Genomic DNA, 19,168 nt, shown 5'->3' with positions numbered 1-19,168 from the left:
CTATGAGGAGTATTAAAGCTAATAAAAAGAAGTTGTCATCCCAAGTTGAGATTAACCCAAGAGAAAACACAAGTGATATGACTTTTAGAAATGAAAAAGAGGTGTTGACCTAACTATCAGCTTCAATTTCATATTCTAGTATAACCAAGGTGCAGAACACAACATCAAATTCAACATGGATCGAGACCACCCTGTCAGATTTAACAGCAACCATGGTGTCGACTACCATGCCAGATTCAACATCAAGTTCAATAGCAACAGAGAATAGCAATAAAGGAGTAAAACATACAAACCTCGAAACGATAGATGCATTAGCTGATAAGGTAAGTAATAAAATCATCTTTCTTATTACTAAGAATCTTGTTACACTTTCATTTCCTAGCAGATTAGCGAAAGCAAGGAAGAAAGAGACAGAGCATAATATTTTTGAAATCTTTTAGAAGGTTGAAGTTAATATTTCATTGTTGGATGCAATCAACCAGCCAAAAGAATTTGAACACTGTTGAGAAAATAAGAGTTGGAAAGAATGTGTCCACAATCATACAAAGAAAATTGCCTCAGAAATGCAAAAACCCAAGTATGTTCATTATACCATGTGTAATTGGAGATTATAAGGTAGAAAAAGTTATGCTTGATTTAAGAGTATCAATCAATGTTATTTCACTTTTAACTTACAAGGTTTTGAATTTAAGACTTTTAAAGGAAACAAGGGTTATAATTCAAGCAGATAGATCTAATTCATACCCTGAAGGTGTTGATGAGAATATTTTAATTAGTGTAAATGAACTAATTTTACCTATGAATTTTTACATTATAGACATGGATAATGAATTTGCTTTAAATTCAACTCATGTATTGTTAGGCATACCATTCATGAAAACAATAAGCACTAAGATCAATGTGTATAAGGGAGTTTTAGCTTTTGAGCTTGTTGGAGAAATATTAACATTTAATATTTTTTTTATGCTATGAATCTGTTTTTCATGTTGATGTAATTAACCCCATTGTGCAAGATGATTTTGAGCATGTTTGACAGATCCATATTATCTTGAACATGGTTAATTATAATGTTGATGTAAACAACTGTTTTGCAATATGTTGATAATTCAGCTCTACAAAAATAGATCAGTTGAAGGATTATATAGATATAATACGTGTTGATAAAAATAAAAAATTACCATTTGCAATTCATTACGATATAAGATAAAAGAAAGAGAAATAATTTGATAATTTGTGTTTCTTATATAAAATTTATTATAAAGGGACTTAAGCTGGTATTTAAAATTTTAATACACTTGAAGTGAAGGCAAATAGACTAATGCAGAAGTTTTTCCTTATTTATTCCTATTTTATTTAGTTTAAGAATTATTCTGTTTGGGGATTTATTTCACTTAGTTTTTTTTCTTATTCAATTTAGGCCTAAGACTATTATTTTAGCAAAGAATTTAATAAATAAAAATTAAATATTTTGGATATCTTTCTATAATTAATTTAAGAGTTTTAACCTATAAACAATTGATTTTATTATACCTTGTTTCGTCTCAATCACATATTTCTTTTCTTTCACTACTTTTTAAAATGATATATAAAGTTTGAATTTTTTTTTTTGGGGTTTACTTTTTAGTTATAAGATTAAAAATGATTATTTTTTTTAATATTCCATGTTAGATAAATAGATAAATCAAACTTAAAAATGAAAATTCAAGTACATGAATATATAAAAAAGTTTAACAAAAAAAATATTTTAATGTAATTTAAAGGTATCTTGAAGCTCCACATGCATGTCTAGTTTATCATATATATATATATATATATATATATATATATATATATAGAATTTAGAAACAATATTTTTATATTTAAAAAAAATTATAGTAATTAAAAAAAACTGAACAATTCAATTTTGTGCTGTGAACAAATTACTGCTTGTGACGTGGCAAAAGTTGCCGGAAGAAATAACAAACACTAACTGAAATATTAGTTAGTTATAACGTTTTCTCCCTCCCTCCCTCCCTCTCTAACCGCCAAAACAACACAACAGATATTAATTTAATTCCCTCGTATTAGTCCCTCAACTACCTACCTTTAATCAATCTGATCCTTCTGTCAAAACACTTATCATATCATATTCACTATTCATCATTCAACACCATCTCTAATTATTTTAGCACAAGGAACAGGTTGAGGAAAAGAGATAGATAGGGACCTAATTGGTAAAATCAATAATTTCAGGACTTAATCAAGAAATTATAAGTCGTTAGCTGACTATATAATCTGAGGCTTACCCTTTTGACCTCTCATCCTCTTCTCTTTCAACTAAACAACAAAGAATCTCCTCTCCTTTCCTCTAGCTAGCTCTAAAGAAAATAAAGGAAAATTCAAGAAATGAACAACGGAAACGGTTTCAACCACCACCTCCCAGGGTACGGCCCGAGCTCAGACGATTCCGAAGAAGAACGTATAAATAACTTTGTCGTTGAAGAGCTGCCCTCCGATTATCCCTCGGACGATCTCCAAGATGAAGTTCATTTCATTGTGAACCAATCCTCGGATGATTCTGAAGACAGCAGCGTTAACAACCAATCCTCAAAAGATCCCCAAGGAGGAGGCCGTGGCGTCCACCAACACGATGCACATGACCACCAAGAAGAAGCCATTGTTGTCCAAAAAACTAATGATGGTCCCCAAGGAGGAGGCAGGGACGTCCACCAACATGCTGCACATGATCACCAAGAAGAAGCCATTGTTTTCCACCAAACTGCTGATCCCCAAGAAGGAGGCAGCAATGACGTCGACATACACGCTGCATATGATCCCCGTGATGAAGCCATTCATGTCCATCAAACTGATGATCCCCAAGGAGGCATTGAAATCGACCAACACGCTGCACAAGATCCCCAAGAAGAAGCCATTGATGTCCTACAAACCGCTAATCATAACCCTGGAAACATGAATTTTCTAGGAGCGGTCCTTCTTGCTGTCTTAATCCTTTATGTTAAGATTTGCGCTTTCTGCTGTGGTAATATCGTAGGAATTGCACTTTTAGCTGTCGTATTCTTTTCACTGGTATTCTTTGTGATCATCTTTTTCTTTAACAAGTGGTAACCACTTGCTCTTTGACTTTCTTGCCATTTCTTGTTCCTGTTTTGATCATTTTCTTGCTATCTTTTCTGGTATCTTCCCCTCTTTTTTACCTCCTTTTTTAATAATCTTTTTACTGTTTCTCGAGTTTAAAAGAACCGAAACGAAGCGTCTAGATGAAAAGCTTCCATTCAAGTTGGTGACATCTATCAAAGAGAAGCATCTTTCCTGCGGAATTATGCAGCAATGGAGAGGGATTTTAAGGTGTTTGTGTACCTGGTGCAAACGCATCAACATGTTATCACTCAACTGATCACAAGCTCAAGAGCAAATATGCAAGTGAACATTACTTCTTCATGTTTGAGTACTGATGATCCTCATAAGGCTCATCTATTCTTTATTCCCATTTCTTGTCAAAAAAGGTCTGAGATTAGTACAGTTTTAGGTTCTAATGTTACCCTGCGAATCACTCAGCTTACCTGGTGCAAATACCTTGCGGTGGTAAAAGACATGACCATCATAGTAAAAGCAATAAACATTATTTTTAAATATGTTTTTTACCTGTAAATATATTAAAATAGTTTTTTTTTATTTTTAAAATATTTTTTACATATAAAAAAATAATTTAAAACAGAAGGATTATTTTCAAAATCTTTAAAAACATTGCTTTTAACGCAATTACAGCAGCCTCAAAGTGATCAATACAATATCATTTACTTTCAATCTAAACAATGTAACTTACCAAGAAAAACTCATAATTCTCTCAAGAGATTTGAAACCACAACATGGTAGATATCCTAATTTACAGCAAGGTCCGGGATGGTGACTCAGATCAATTTAATTTTTTAATTTTATAAAATAATAAAAATAATATATTTTTTAAAAAAAATATTTTGAGCATTCTATGGTTTGATTATATTTTTACTTTACAACCAAGTTTTTGAATGTTATACTTTGCATTTTTGGTCAAAACGGATTTTGTAAATCAACCAAAAAAAATTCATTATATCAAATATAATAAAGTCTTGTAAATAAATAAATATTTTTTATTAACTTTTTTTTCTGACACAAATTCCTGAGGATGTAAAGTGTTACTTGCCTTTAAAATTGTGATTTAACTTAAGATTTTTACCGGGTTACACAATTAATTCTATTTTTATTTTTACTTTACCTAATCTAAACTTTCAAATCACAATAGGATAGAGTTTTAAAACCATAATTATAAAATAACAAGACACTTTTTTACTTTTTAATTGTAGATGCCTCCAATTACTCGTAATTTACAACCATTTTTTTGAGGAAAAAAATGAGAATAAAACGTTTGCAAAATAAACAAAAAGAATTTCTCAGATCATTTTAAATGAGATATTCTTTGAATTTTCCAGAGACATTGGAAAAATGGCTATGTTTCTCTCTCTATAAAAGAAATTCTTTTGGCAGCCTAAACACTTCATTTAAAATTAATAAAGGTAAGTGTCAGTCCGGCTGTATTACAAGAATCTAAAAGGTCAACAACCACTTGGAAAGACACAAACAGCAAAACCACAACTGGAAATACAAAACTAGAAACGCTAATTGCAAAACAATCCTTCAATTATGATAGATATTTCAATTAAATGTAAGACTATATACTCTTTTACAATTCTACCATCAAACAATCAATCACTTGAAAATAGTTTCCATACCATGTAATTTTTCTTTTGGGTGTCAAGAACTACTTGGTATTGTAATATTAATTAAAAAAAAAAACACTACACTAGAGAATTTTTGTATAACATAAATAAAATAAATCTTATAGTTTGAGAATTTGTGAACTCAGACAAATGTTTGTCAAAACTACAAATCTCTCTAGTCTTATTTTTCTTAGAATGTTTTTTGTAAAGAAACCCAGTGACATTTGAACGATAAATTTGCAAAATTGTTTTTGCAGATTGCATTAAAAGGTATAGAATAGTTTGAGGACTGGTTTGTAGTTTGCCAAAACCAGACACAACCAGAAAGCCAGAGTAGAAACAGGGGGAGCCGTTGTTGCAAACAAGAGAGCGAATACAGTGGACAAACGAAACAGCAGTGATCATAAATGGTTTTCTTTTAAAAAATATTCAAATTTATGGTCAACATAATGCTTCTGCAACTATAAATACCTACACTGACAACCCTGTCTTGTCACAACTCAAGAAACAGAGCAAAGTAATCAAAGAAGCCTTAGAGAAGGGTCTAAAGTTCGTTTAAGACAGAAAAAAAATGTCAACCACTGCTGGTCAAGTCATATGTTGCAAAGGTAACCAAGAAAGTTCATGATTCCTTGTGGGGTCTGTGATTTGTTCTTTGTGCTGCTGTCATTTTGTGTCTTTGGATTTCTCATTTAAGTTTGGCAATGACTGGATGCATTTTGCTTAATCTGTAGCTGCTGTGGCATGGGAAGCTGGGAAGCCACTGGTAATAGAAGAAGTGGAGGTGGCTCCTCCTCAAGCTATGGAGGTTCGTTTGAAGATCCTCTTTACCTCCCTCTGCCACACTGATGTTTACTTCTGGGAAGCCAAGGTGACGGCATTTTCAATTGTGATTATTATGTCTGCTCATTGGTCTTTTTACAAGTTATACTAGTAGAGATTTATGCTTACAAAAATGGGCTGTCAAATTGCAGGGTCAAACCCCATTGTTTCCTCGAATATTTGGTCATGAAGCAGGAGGGTATGAATTTGAACCGTTAGTCCATTATTGGTCATGATTAGATGGAGGTTTTGGCTGTTGTAATGGTGATGAATTGAGGTGACTAATTTGATTTTTTGTCCTCCTGGCTTTTAGGATTGTTGAGAGTGTCGGGGAGGGTGTGACAGACCTCAAACCCGGTGACCATGTGCTTCCTGTCTTCACCGGAGAGTGTAAGGAATGCCGACATTGCAAATCAGAAGAGAGTAATATGTGTGATCTTCTTAGGATTAACACTGACAGGGGTGTGATGCTGAATGATGGCAAGTCAAGGTTTTCGATCAGAGGGCAGCCCATTTACCATTTTGTTGGCACCTCAACCTTTAGTGAGTACACTGTGGTTCATGTTGGCTGTGTTGCCAAGATCAATCCTGCTGCTCCTCTTGACAAAGTTTGTGTTCTCAGCTGTGGAATCTCTACAGGTTGGGAGAACTACGCGATTTGATAAAAATCATTGAATGGGCGATTTGTTGCTTTCTTGTAATGGTGATTTCTTTTTTTGACTTGTAGGTCTTGGTGCCACCTTGAATGTTGCAAAACCAAAGAAAGGCTCTTCGATAGCCATTTTCGGACTAGGAGCAGTAGGTCTTGCGGTGAGTTTTTTTATTCTGGTAGGTGCATGATAATTTTCTTCTGCTCAAGCTGCTAGTAGTGCTAATGCAGAACTTGTTTTTGTTGCTTTTTCCTAATCTAGGCTGCTGAAGGGGCTCGGATTGCTGGTGCTTCAAGAATCATTGGTGTCGATTTGAATTCCAATAGATTCGATGAAGGTGAGAGAAGCTGTAATGTTGTTCATTGTGGCTGCTGCGCATTTCTCTTAAATTATTGATTGATGCTTTGCTCTGTCTAATAGCAAATATCACAAAACTGATACATTGAAGTAGCCTTAATGTTGATTCTTGGTGATAGTAATTGCTCCCTGATGTTCATTTGTGTTTTTTCAACAGCCAAGAAGTTTGGTGTCACTGAGTTTGTGAACCCAAAAGATCATGACAAGCCTGTTCAAGAGGTAAGTGACACAGTGAGTCGTGTTTTGAGCAACCAGCATCGGCGAATCCTTTACGTCTGTCCTAATTTTGATTTACTGTGTTCAGGTGATAGCTGAAATGACCAATGGAGGAGTTGATCGAAGTGTCGAGTGTACTGGAAGCATCAATGCCATGATTTCTGCATTTGAATGCGTCCATGATGGATGGGGTGTTGCTGTACTTGTTGGTGTGCCGAACAAAGATGATTCTTTCAAAACCCATCCAATGAATGTCCTGAATGAGAAGACTCTCAAGGGTACCTTCTTCGGCAACTACAAACCGCGCTCCGACCTTCCTTCTGTTGTCGAGAAGTTCATGAACAAGGTAAATCTGAGTTCCCATTAATCTTATCCAGCATGCAGTATGAACATACATTTCCATCCTTACACCTGTAGTAGACTAGAATTGTGGCCCTGTTGGTATTTCTTAGAGTGAACTTAAAGATAAAAGCGGTCAAGACATCAACTTAAATTATCATCTTTACATTGTGAAAATGAAAATCCTTAACCTTCTTTGGTAGTGCAATGCTAATACAATTGCATTGAATTCTGAAACTTCTGTCACGGGAAAGAAATCAGTAGTTATTCCTTCTTTTTATTTTAATGCAATCTCCTGCACTGTTAACTAATCTAGTTGTAATGTGACAGGAGCTGGAGCTAGAGAAATTCATCACCCATGAAGTCCCTTTCTCAGAAATAAACAAGGCTTTCGAGTACATGCTTAGTGGAGCTGGCCTGAGGTGTATTATCCGTATGGGTGCATAAAAGAAGACTGGTCTGGTTTGCCTGGGTGTGACAGGAAGCAATAAAATTCATGTTTGAGATTGTTGATTAAAGAAAGTTTCTGTGTTTGAGTGTCAAGATTTTTTGATAAAACAGTGTGTAATTTCTTTCATTGTAGATCAAAAAAATATATATAATATCCCATTTCTGGCATGTATATATAAATCAAAATTTCACTTGTACTTTTTCAGTGCTTTTTGTGTCTCTTTCAGTTTGTCTTTCACGGTGCTATGGATACGAAAACATTGAAAAAAAAATCTTGAAGCCAGGCCAGATTGGCATTTTCACTTCTGGTTCTAGAGATTACTCTGTTCCAATGAACCTAAAGGGAAATTAGGCATGGCCAAATGTGGTCTAGTCAGAAACAGAATGCTATTCGGAATCCATTACCGAGCGGCAGAAGGTACAGTAAGGTTTGTCAGGAATGAACTCCAAATTTCATATTGGTGCACAGAGTTCAGAATTCACTCCATCAGTTAGTTACTGATACGAACATCGTTGAACTTTCTCAGAAATCAACAAGGCTTTCGAGTACATGCTTAGTGGAGCTGGCCCGAGGTGTATTATCCGTATGGGTGCATAAAAGAAGACTGGTTTGGTTTGCCTGCGTGTGACAGGAAACAATAAAATTCTTGTTTGAGATTGTTGATTGAAGAAAATTAGAGTGTTTGAGCATCAGAAGGTAATTTCTTTCATTGTAGATAGGAAAAATTATATATATATTATCCCATTTCTGGCATCTATATATAAATCAAAGAATCACATGTTCTTTTTCACTCAGTTTGTGTTTTTAATGGTGCTATGGATAGAAAACTTTGAAAAAGATCGTGAAGCCTGGCCAGAATGGCAACTTCACTTGTGGTTCTTGATATAACTATGATCCAACGAATCTAAAGGGAAACTAGGTTTGGGAAAATCTGGTATGATCAGAAACAGAATGCTGTCTGGAACCCGTTCCCGAGCGGCAGAAGATACAGCAAGGTTTGTCCGGAATGAACTCCTAATCTCGTCTTGGTGCACGGAGGTCAGAATTCACTCCGTCAGTTGCCGATTAAAACATCGTTAAGAATGTACCTGTTGCCGGCAAGATTCAAGACTGCTTGTAACGGTGAAGGACAAGAGTACTAGCCATAGCAAAATTGAAAATGAAATGTTGAAATTACAACAAAATTAAATGTAAAAAGGACCAGATTAAGCTTCAAATTGTAGTTCTCAATCTACTTTGTCGGTCTCGCATGGTAATGTATTTTGATCGATTCTAATGTATTTTCATCGATTCTATTGTTGAGACTTTAAGGCTTGAAAATAGGTGAAAACCATGTTCTTCAAGGTACTATTACTTCCGTCTCTCGTGATTTCCATTTATTTTGCAGCTCCCAAATCTTTCATTTTAAATTTTTCTAACAACAGGTCATTTACGCTAATTTTTGTTCTTCCTCCTTTTTTTTTTTTTTTTTTGTGTTAGATGGTCTAAATGTTTTGTTATCAATATTCATTTCATTTTATTTTTTTGCAGCTCACAAATTAAAATTTTTTTATTTTTTAAAAATTATTTTTTATATTAACATATCAAAATGATCTACAAACACCAAAAATATATTAATTTAAAACAAAAAACATAAAAAAAAATTAATTTTTTTTAAAACACTTTTAAAATACAAAAATAATTAATGCCCTTTTTTCACTACTCAAGATCTACGGAATCAATTTATGCAATTCTTACAACATCAACAAGTTATCTTGTTTTTCTTTATTAGTAACTTTCCACTGAGTTTCAATGCAGGAGGAGGAGGAATATATTTCACTAAGTTTTAAATATTTATAAACAAATATATTTCACTAAGTTTTAAATATTTATTAATGAAATTTTGTAGCAGGAGGAGGAGTACCGGAAATAACAGAATTAGTTACTTAAAGCATTCGTTCCCTCCCTTCAACCGCCACAATTAGTTATTTCTTTCTTTAGACCACCTCTGAGTCTCATCCTCTTCTCTCCAAGAAAATGATGAGACCATACGCCAACCCCCGCCCCATCAACACATGGACGGCTAGAAGAAATATTAAGAAAATTATTCCCGTTACTTTGGGCATAGTCTTTATCGTGAGGATCATCCTGCTCCAGCGATCTCCCCTGGTATTCTCTTTCTTTCCACTCTTCCTTGTGCTCTTTAGTTACAACTACTTTATTTTTTTCTGCTCGTTTTTGGTTTTTTGAAGGCCAAGTTCTTTAGTTTCTTGGATTCTCGTTACTGTTTCATTGCCCTTGATGTTGTTGTCCTGATATGTTAATGCTCATTTTGTAGTTTAGGGAGAAAGATTCTCTTCCTGATGAAGTCTTTCGCAGTCGTAAGGTATCATTCCCTTTCTTCCGATTTCAGGTTCTTCTAGGATCACTTGCTTTTTCTTTTTCCTCATCACTTTGTTGTACTTTTTGGGTCTTAAAGGGCGTTTCAGTGAGTTTAATTCCTCAGTTTTTTCTTCCTCTCCTCTTATGGTGTTTAAGGGCAATTCGATTGGTAGCATTTATCACAGAGAAGACTTCTTCTTGCCAAATTATGCGACAATGGAGAACGATTTCAAGGTCTTTGTGTACCCAGGGAGAGACCCTACAACGTGTTATGATCCAAGAGACAAGCTCAAGAGAAAATATGCAAGTGAACATTACTTCTTGAAGAATCTGATACCCAGTTCGTTCTTCACAGATGATCCCACTGTGGCTCATCTCTTCCTGATTCCCTTGTCTTGTAGGAAAACGGGAGGCAGGGTACGTACTTGAAATACAAGTAATTATTTAAATTTAATCTTTGTAATTGAAAGTAAGCAATATGTCTAGTAATGCAATTAGGTACAAATGATGGATGAATTGATTTCTTATAATTCGGCAATGGTGGTGCATTTAACTTCAACATATATAATTTTTCAATGCAGGAGGAGAAGGATATCGAGAATTATGTCAAGAGCTTGATTTCCTCATACCCTCACTGGAATAGGACTTTAGGTGCTGATCATTTCTATTTCAGTTGCCATGACATTGACAACGGGACTATGGAAGAAGTTCCATTGCTCATGAAGAACGTAATTCGACTTGTTTGTTCACCAAGTTATGACTCCAAGTATATTCCGCAGAAGGATATGTCCCTCCCGCAGACATTAGAGATCTCTCTTCATGATGGAGACGACGTGTGGAGCAGGTAATCTTCTATGGTTTAACACCTTGTATATCCTTGAAGTACTGTGATTTTCCATGAACGTAACTTTAGAAACCTGCTGCAACTTGCCAGGTCAACTGTGCAGTCTCGCCCTTTAATGATTTACCCAGAGATTATGCTCCCTCGAAGGTAGTGAAAAAACCAAATTTAACTCTCTATGAATGCTTTTGGCTCATCTGAACACAGTAAAATCTGGCACTAAAGCTTCCCAAGTTCCACATGGCTTTTAGGCAGGCTTTTTGACTTGGTAGTCGCATCCTTAAGCAATGATCGTGTGGACTGGAGTGGTTAACCCTTGTTATACAACTTGAATTTCGATGTATGATTTGATATTTGAATCTTCTCATAGAATCAGTTCTGCTTCAGCTAAGCTTCTGGGGCAAAATATTGCAGGACTAAACTCGGTTTCTGGGCTGGTTCTCTTAACTCAGATGTAAGAAAGAATCTTCTACTTTTTTATAAAGGTGCTCCAGAGTTTAACTTCCATTTCTTCGACAAAATGAAAAAGGATACCATACTAGACGCTTATGAAAATGAACTGTATGGAAGTCAATTTTGCATTTGTCCTCGTGGGAATAATCATGTCGGTGGTGTTTGCTTAACGGAGTCGATGACTTTTGGATGTGTACCTGGTAAGAATGCTTCTCATAAGGCTTTTCTTTTCTCCTTCTGTTGTATTCATTCATTTGGTAACCAGACTGGCATGCTTCATAATTTTTCATCCATAAAAACATTTTGACATTCATTATTTAGTGATTTTTTATGATATCTGGCAAGAACTTCAATTTCTTAGATAAAGGATACATTAAAACACCTTTTTTTTTACTCGTCAATCTGTCTGGCCTCTGGTTTCTCTTCTAAGCAGTTCATGTGTGTTTCTGCAGTTATCTTGTCCGACTACTATGACTTTCCATTCAATGACGTTCTTGACTGGAATAATTTCTCTGTAATTCTCAAAGAGGAACATGTTCCCAATCTAGAGAAAATTCTTAAGGGAATACCAGAAGAAAATTATAAGAAAATGCATCAAAATGTTCTTCAGGTGGATAAGAATTTTGTCCCTTTTCAATCAAACCAGTGTATTCCCGAAAATATCCATTCATCACCTAGATTATTATCCAAATATTTTATTTCTTGTTTGCAGGTTAGGAAGCACTTCCAATGGAATTCTCTTCCTGTCAAGTATGATTTGTTTCGCATGATTATGTATGAGCTATGGCTGCGCCGCCACATCATTAAGTATTGAGCAGCTGGAGGAAGTTTCAACTTGTACCTTACATATGGTTTGATATCACTGCGTCATCCTGAACAGCAAACACTTGAACATTTTCCCCAGATTGTTCGTTTCAGAAGTTAAAAGCACATAGCATTACTTGATTTTCATGTTCTGTAAAAATGCTTGAACTTAATGCAATATATCGGCAGTGAGGCTTTCATCTATGAAGCTATCGTCATATTTTGTTCCTCAAATGGATGCGAGGAGTTGATTTTCCCACGATATGTTGAGCAAAAGCATTCACTTCAAAATCCTACCTGGTTAAACAAAGTGAACCAAAGACATCCATTGTCAAATCCTGCAAAGAGGAACTCTGTACAAAACTGAAGCGGAGCAAAATTGGAAACATGCATAAATCTTCAATCAAAACTTAAACTCGTAATGCTCACATCTTCAGACCTGACACGACACAATTCCTTCACCGGAGGAAATTAGGATTGGTTTTCTCTGATCTGATCCGGTAATCATATCGATTGTTGTGGATAATAAGCAAACGATGAAGATGAAGCAGCTCGACTAAGACAAATAGTGATCTCGTGAATGGACGTCCTGACAACATTCTTGTTCTATCATCTCCAACCTACCACTGAGGATGTCGGTCCAAACATCGTTTTATCCACCATATTGTTAATCTGCCTAGAAATTGTTGCCTATTCCCAAATCTGATCCAGCTAACATATTCGGAAACTCTTGACTTTTATGATAACAAACGACCTCCTTGGGAACAAGTTGTATGAAGGTGCCAACACCGATCCAGTTGGTTTCGCACATCTTGGGAACAAATTTCACCAACCAATTTAGCTGCCTAGGAACTCTCAGCTTGGAGCTATAGGAAACTCAGGAACACTTTACATGACTAATGCAATGCAATCAACTTTATTTGATAGAACAACTTCAATTGATTTTTTGCACCTATCTTTTTATATTCTTGTTGTCTTTATAAACCTGACGAAAAGAGCAGAAAATCCCAACAAGATACGACTCAAAATTGAAAGGACAAACATGAGGGTTATTTTTTTTTTTTTTTTCCTTTATAGTTCCTAAATCTCCAATTGGAGAAATGAGTAGTCCATCTATCTATACTTGAAAATAATCATCATAACACCGTGAACGAACGGCATTAACCTATTTACTTGCACTTCATAACCAGATCAGCTCAATGCTTCATTAAGGTAAGCAGGCCTTACCACAACACATTTCCATTCGATTAGTTACATCCTTACAATAGAACAAAATGAGGGTGAACACGGGAAAAGGAGAACAGTAATCACATTATACAGTGCACAAGTGTCAAGAAAATGCCCAGCAACTTTCAAATACAAGTAAAGTTTGTCTATAAACAAAAACCATCTCTAGACATCTGATGTTAGTATAAACCAGAATTGCATCTTCATCCCTGGAAAGAAACCGGATGCTCTTAGAAAGGATTAACAAGGAAGGCAGATAGCATGGTCTCAGGTTCCAGGCCACTCCGTCCCTGTACTGGAATCCTCAATGTCAACCTGTAAGTTGGTACTGTGAACTTGGAGAAGTAACTAAGATTTACATGCTTATAACCCAGCTGAAGTATAGAGTTAGTCTTCAATATGCTTGATGCCAAGTCACTAAAAAACCACTACCTGATCATCAAAATGCTCCGGGATTTCAAATTCTGAACCTGAAACGTCACCAAGCTCATCCAAAGTGTTCTCAAAGCCCTGGTACATGTCACACATTGCAACAATAAAGAGTGTTCATGCCGCTGAGCTTCTTTGGAATGCTGTGAAACATGTATAAAGCAATGCAAGATTTGATCTGTCACGTCATTCACTTCTAAGCAGCTTCCCCTCTATTATGAATTGAACATGCTTACAAGCATACGTACTTACTGGGTAACTGGTGCTTGTTTAAGCATAAAATAGATCGACTTTATTTATTTACTTTCTAAAATTTTGCGAGTGTAAAACCCTCATCTTAGTAATCTATACTCTATCTTCCTGAAATCAGGGACGGGACCCAAAGGTTGCACTTTCCTCAAGTAACACAATTCAGTAGGTCTAGAAGAATTGGGAATATTAAAGTAATCAGCACAGCATATGACCAGTATATAAATATCTGAACAATTTTCAGAACAGGTATCAGAAAAAGTAGAGCTGCTAGGACACTTGACCAATTGGGGAACTCAATCAAAAACACCACTTAACAAATAAGAACTTTCACAAAATACACTGACAATCATGAATTCAACCTATCCTAATTTTATAGTCCATTTATGATCATTTATCTTTTTGAGTGAAGTCAGACCGAGACAGTAAAATATATTATTTTACCAACTTTACCCTTGCCCTTCAAGGGTGTGGGTTTGTTACGTAACATTAATTGCGTGCATGGTCACAAAGGGAAATCAATGATAAAACTTTTGATGTTTTGATAGAAAACAATTTGGGAAATCCTGTCAGGCAGAAGTACAAAGGATTTTTAGGGGGATAGTCATTGAAATTTTGAGATGCATGTTTCAGCAATCTTATTACCTCATCATGAAGGTTCATTGATGAATTTTCCACATGCATGGGCAAGGGATCAGGAGCAGTCTCATCAGTTTCTAGCAAATCCTGCACATAAGAATTGTGAATATGATAATCAAAACAAAAGGTTTGTGCAATTACTTAATTAACAAAACCAAAGACAAAAATTAAAACCAAAACTCTTGAATTGGTGACATGACTGAAATGCTATGTAATTACTACCAAAAAGCTTCAGTAAAAGGAACATAAAGTTTCCAACGAAAAGCAACCAGCTCATTACCCATTTAAGCATGTGACCTCCTAAGTCCAATTGTCTGATTCAAATAAAATGATTAGAAAAGTATTACAGCTTACTAGGACAAGTTCTTTTGGAAGGAAAAAAAAGGCATGGCAACTCCTAAAGCCAAATGAGAGATGAGCTTTTCACAGGTTCACAGGAGTAGTTTTGTGTTACAGTAACAATGATTTTGACACTAATATGGCATGTAGAATCCAGCATCAATATGCCTGCTTCTCAAATATAACATCATCCAATAGTTGATAAATATTTCTCGTGAATCTACCAAAATGACTTACCTGTTCATTTGGCCTCAGAGAGTTTTCAGAATCTAATGGCACAGGCTTACTCTCTTCTTGGCTCTCCTGATCATTTGAAAAAGGCAGAATCCATCAGAATCATGTACAAAAGATAAAAGTTGACGGTGTTCATGGATCAACAAGTATCTTCTGATTATGGAACTATTCATGTAGGTTATGGCCAAATAAAAAATGGCAGTCTAAGCAATCTAATAATTTATTGCATTTCAGATATGTTGCTTCAGACAGCTGTGTCTCACATATATAACAACCATACCGCTTCATCAGGGTTGGCAAAAGGATTTTCTCGTTCTATGGTTGAATGCTTAAAATCAGGAGTTACCTGCAAAAACAACAGAGTTATCACTCCAAATAGGAATTTCTAGTTGGAAAAGAAATAAATGACTCCACAAAACAACCAATAATGATAATCATATTACTTAATCAACAATCCACTTAGAAAGAAATAAAGCACAAAATTAGTACTGATTCATACTGATAGCAAATGTTGTTCTTAAAGCAAATTCAGTTGGAAAAGATACACACCGGTTCATTTTGATTTGAGGAAATTTGTCGCCCCCCTTTGTTAAGATCTCTCAGAGTTCCCTTCAAGACAAAACGCATGGAAAAATGAAAACTGGACCAGAAGTAGAATCAGCGGTTCAAAAATTATAATGCTTGTAAATGCCAGGATAGCAAGATATGGAATAACTAAAATTTATCTTGATGCTTAGGACATGCAAAGAAAATGGTAAGTTCTAATCCATGACCTTGTTATATCTAAACAAACATAAGTATTCATGAGAAGACATGTTGTGGATACAAAACATAGATATTGACATTTATCATGTAAGATACAAGATCACAAGTTCATAATTATGAGTAACTGAGCACCTGGATAAACAAACGATAAATTGATAGTCTAAAAGAAAACACAGACATATCCAATTTGCACATTATATATAATATAGAGAAATTATGTTTCCACAAAAAAAGAGGCTCGTAAACTGAACCAATGACAATCAAAAACATATAAAACTGCTGAATCAACATTGTTAACTGTATAACCAAATCAACAGATTTTCCAACATTGTGATGCCTACCTTATTTGCCCACATAAGGCCACAAGCATTACAGAGAGTTCTTGGACCAGCTGGTCCCCGGCGCATTGCTGGAGTATCCTTTGCACTAATGCCACAGTGTTGACATCTAAGCAAACTAAAGAAAAATGCAGAAACTAGTTACCGCAATAGACCAGGCACCATGTAATCCTTATGAAAATAAAACACATATTTCAAAGCATGCTTTATGAAATGATATAAGGGAATGATAAGCTTTGACTCACTCAAATTCAGGATTGTGCATGCCATTGCTTGGTTCCCAGTTGCCAGTATCTGTGCCATAACAATTGTTCAATGATGCAAACTGTCCTCTCTTACGATGCATCCTGGAAGAAACATCAGATGCATGGGTTCATATTTGTGTTCCTCGGAACCCATTTACTGTCCTTGTAAGATTGTTGTAATATGACCCAGAAAACAGGGCTCTAATTGTTTATTCAATTCACTTTCAACAAGAGGGTATATTTAGTGAAATCAATTCATGCATAAAAGTCTCCACATGTCCTATGATAGAGCACATCAAAATTTAGAACCTACCTCTGAGCAACCTCTTTCCGGCACGTATACTGAACTTTCTTTTCAAAGCATCTCTCCTTCCGCTTTTCACGGAACCTTACCAGGGAGGCAACTCTTCGTGAAAGTTTCGAGCCTTGTGAGGCATCACCTGCACTCTGGGACATGTAGTTAGAAAGCATTAAAATATAAAGAAAAAGGACAGCAAACAATTCAAACAGAGCAGCCTGCTGGTGACGCAAGAAATACCCTGGCATTCTGTTGAAGCAGAAATTCTGAGCTTGGCACAATAGTGGATGTCTCAGGCTCTCCTAAAAGAAACAACACTGCTTGTACCTGTCACAAGCATTCCAGAAAATCAAGGCAAGAGAAGATTCCCAAAGGGAAAATTAGATACAGCTTAGAAACATTTCTTTATGCAAGGGAACAACAAGCACAAAGTTAAAAAGACCATGAGAACAGATTCATATGGTGGACACTAATAACAAGCAGTTTATACCCCATATACTTAAAAAACAGACTCATTGTATACTTAAAAAACAGACTCAATGTCAACAATTGAGTGCATGTCGTAGAAGTCAGCCACCCTGACATTCTTTGTTTTGATGGCAACAGCATTTAGAGAAACCAACTGAAAAGTATATGAAACTCTAGCAGTTGGGATGTATACAGAAAGAGAAGAAATAAAATCAAAGTAGAACCTTGAAGGCATGTGATGAAGTAAAAGACAAACAGTTAAAGCACAAAATGCATTTCTCAATTTCCAAGCCTCAACAATGAGTGCAGTGTTCAGCATCATTGTATGATTTTCATGATCAATTGCATTATCAAAAAGAAATGAAATCAACAGAAACAGGATCCAGAATCTAGAAAGTACCAACAATCGCAAATAATTTGCAATGTAGCATTCAATCTCATATAACCAATACTACAAGAACACGGTAAGTTCATCATTATACATCCTCCCAAAGCACGTAATCATTCTAACAGCAAAACAATCACCAAACTTCAAAAATTTTCCTATATTACTGACTCAAGAGAGTAACAATCACAACACTCAAAGCTGATATCCCATTTTGAAGTGTGAGAACCACAAACACCCAGTCAATTGATGGTAAAACATAGTATGACTCTCCATGGAACATGCTCCATTAGAGCTTTCAACGGTTTAAAAAAATATGCATAAAAGGGGTCCCCAGAAAAAACTTCAAATGTAACAGCTATATTACACTTTTCTTGCAAGCTTAACACAGCCACATAAAACTGAATTCCCCACTGTTCCATAATTCAAACCAAACTATCAAGTAGCAAACACCAGAAACTCAACTTTTTATTTCCTCCAATCCAATCCACTTCCTCAGCAAATAAACAGATTCACAAATTTTAATTTTTCTGTAAGCCAAATAAAAACATCAAAACTGAGATTCCCACTGATCCATAAACCAATTTTCCAGGACAAAAACCAACACCACCGAGAGAAACTATTCTTCAGTTTTCCCTTCTTCTTTTTTTTCATTTTCTCAGCGAACAAACAAACACACCCAGAACAACCCAAAAAATCAAACCTTCCTTCCCCTGTTTTCCTCAGTTTCTTCCACCAAACAAATTGAAACGTCAGCTAATATACCCCAAAAAATAAATCAAAACCCATTTCAACGTATAAAAAAACCCACACAGAAAACAAGTCAAACATTTAAAAAATCAATCTGAATCAATCGACCAACACAAGCATCCATCCAAAAAAAACATATAGAGGGAGACAGAAAATGAGAGGTTAAGCATCACAAAACTTACTTTAGAAGGAGTAACAGCAGGGAAAACATAGACTTCTCCTTCGAAAGCAACGGTAAGCTCACTTGTTCTTGTTGATTCAAACACGCTATCATTCCCATTACTAATAACAACACCATTGATATTGTTGTTAGCACTGATTTGCCCCGCTTCTTCTTCTACTCCTACTCCATTAATCATCTCCATCCCATCATCAAAACCATATCCATAATCAAAATCACCACCCTCGATCTGCATCACTCTTCGATTATGATAATCCCTACCCTTCCTTACTCTCTTTTGCCTTTGATGATTCACCATCTCCATTTTCTTTACCATCCCCACTAAAATAAAGTCCCCCTCTCCCTCCCTCTCTTTATGAATAGAAATTTGTAGCTATGAAATAGTAAACTAGCTAGTAGCTACTACTAGGAAGCAAAGAAAACTATTTTCGTTATTACAGATCCATTTTTTATTGCTTTTTATTTTTCACTCTTGAGTTTTCTTTGGAACTGTACAAATCAGTCCCTCGATTATTATAGATATTTCATATTAGTTGTTATATTACACTTTATTGTGCGTTTTACCATCAAACC

General features: G+C 35.4%; 4 protein-coding genes across 8 annotated transcripts; 3 read left to right on the top strand and 1 right to left on the bottom strand.

The window, feature by feature from the left end:
* Nucleotides 1–5,129: 5,129 nt before the first annotated feature.
* Nucleotides 5,130–7,793, top strand: LOC118040307 (alcohol dehydrogenase-like). The gene is made up of 9 exons (XM_035047202.2): nt 5,130–5,362; nt 5,489–5,625; nt 5,729–5,775; nt 5,890–6,215; nt 6,304–6,386; nt 6,488–6,563; nt 6,741–6,802; nt 6,888–7,145; nt 7,469–7,793. The coding sequence occupies exons 1-9, from the start codon at nt 5,326–5,328 to the stop codon at nt 7,583–7,585; spliced, it is 1,143 nt and encodes a 380-aa protein (XP_034903093.1). The 5' UTR covers nt 5,130–5,325; the 3' UTR covers nt 7,586–7,793.
* A 2,276-nt stretch (nt 7,794–10,069) lies between these two features.
* Nucleotides 10,070–12,793, top strand: LOC118040309 (probable glycosyltransferase At5g20260). The gene is made up of 5 exons (XM_035047203.2): nt 10,070–10,367; nt 10,535–10,794; nt 10,885–11,444; nt 11,697–11,854; nt 11,957–12,793. Exons 1-3 carry the CDS (start codon nt 10,095–10,097, stop codon nt 10,943–10,945), a joined length of 594 nt encoding a protein of 197 aa, XP_034903094.1. The 5' UTR covers nt 10,070–10,094; the 3' UTR covers nt 10,946–11,444; nt 11,697–11,854; nt 11,957–12,793.
* LOC118040311 (probable glycosyltransferase At3g42180) lies at nt 11,312–12,058 on the top strand. The gene is made up of 3 exons (XM_035047208.2): nt 11,312–11,444; nt 11,697–11,854; nt 11,957–12,058. Exons 1-3 carry the CDS (start codon nt 11,312–11,314, stop codon nt 12,056–12,058), a joined length of 393 nt encoding a protein of 130 aa, XP_034903099.1.
* Nucleotides 12,794–13,231: 438 nt separating the features above from the next.
* On the bottom strand, nt 13,232–19,017 carry LOC118040310 (GATA transcription factor 28). 5 transcript variants are annotated; one of them, XM_073410551.1, is made up of 11 exons: nt 18,597–19,017; nt 17,052–17,138; nt 16,827–16,960; nt 16,514–16,615; nt 16,272–16,386; nt 15,715–15,774; nt 15,446–15,511; nt 15,169–15,234; nt 14,599–14,679; nt 13,708–13,847; nt 13,232–13,603 (listed from the first exon to the last, which is right to left on the bottom strand). In XM_073410551.1, the coding sequence occupies exons 1-11, from the start codon at nt 18,909–18,911 to the stop codon at nt 13,543–13,545; spliced, it is 1,227 nt and encodes a 408-aa protein (XP_073266652.1). In that variant the 5' UTR covers nt 18,912–19,017; the 3' UTR covers nt 13,232–13,542. The 5 variants fall into 5 exon arrangements, with proteins under 5 accessions (XP_073266652.1, XP_073266651.1, XP_034903096.1 ...); XM_073410550.1 differs by having other exon boundaries at nt 13,232–13,590; nt 18,597–19,016; XM_035047205.2 differs by having other exon boundaries at nt 13,708–13,785; nt 18,597–19,015.
* Between the last annotated feature and the right edge of the window lie 151 nt (nt 19,018–19,168).

Source organism: Populus alba, chromosome 7, assembly GCF_005239225.2.
Source record: "Populus alba chromosome 7, ASM523922v2, whole genome shotgun sequence".
Classification (NCBI taxonomy): Eukaryota; Viridiplantae; Streptophyta; class Magnoliopsida; order Malpighiales; family Salicaceae; genus Populus; species Populus alba.
Note: the sequence above shows the minus strand (reverse complement) of the source record. Positions and strands in the feature narration are given on the sequence as shown.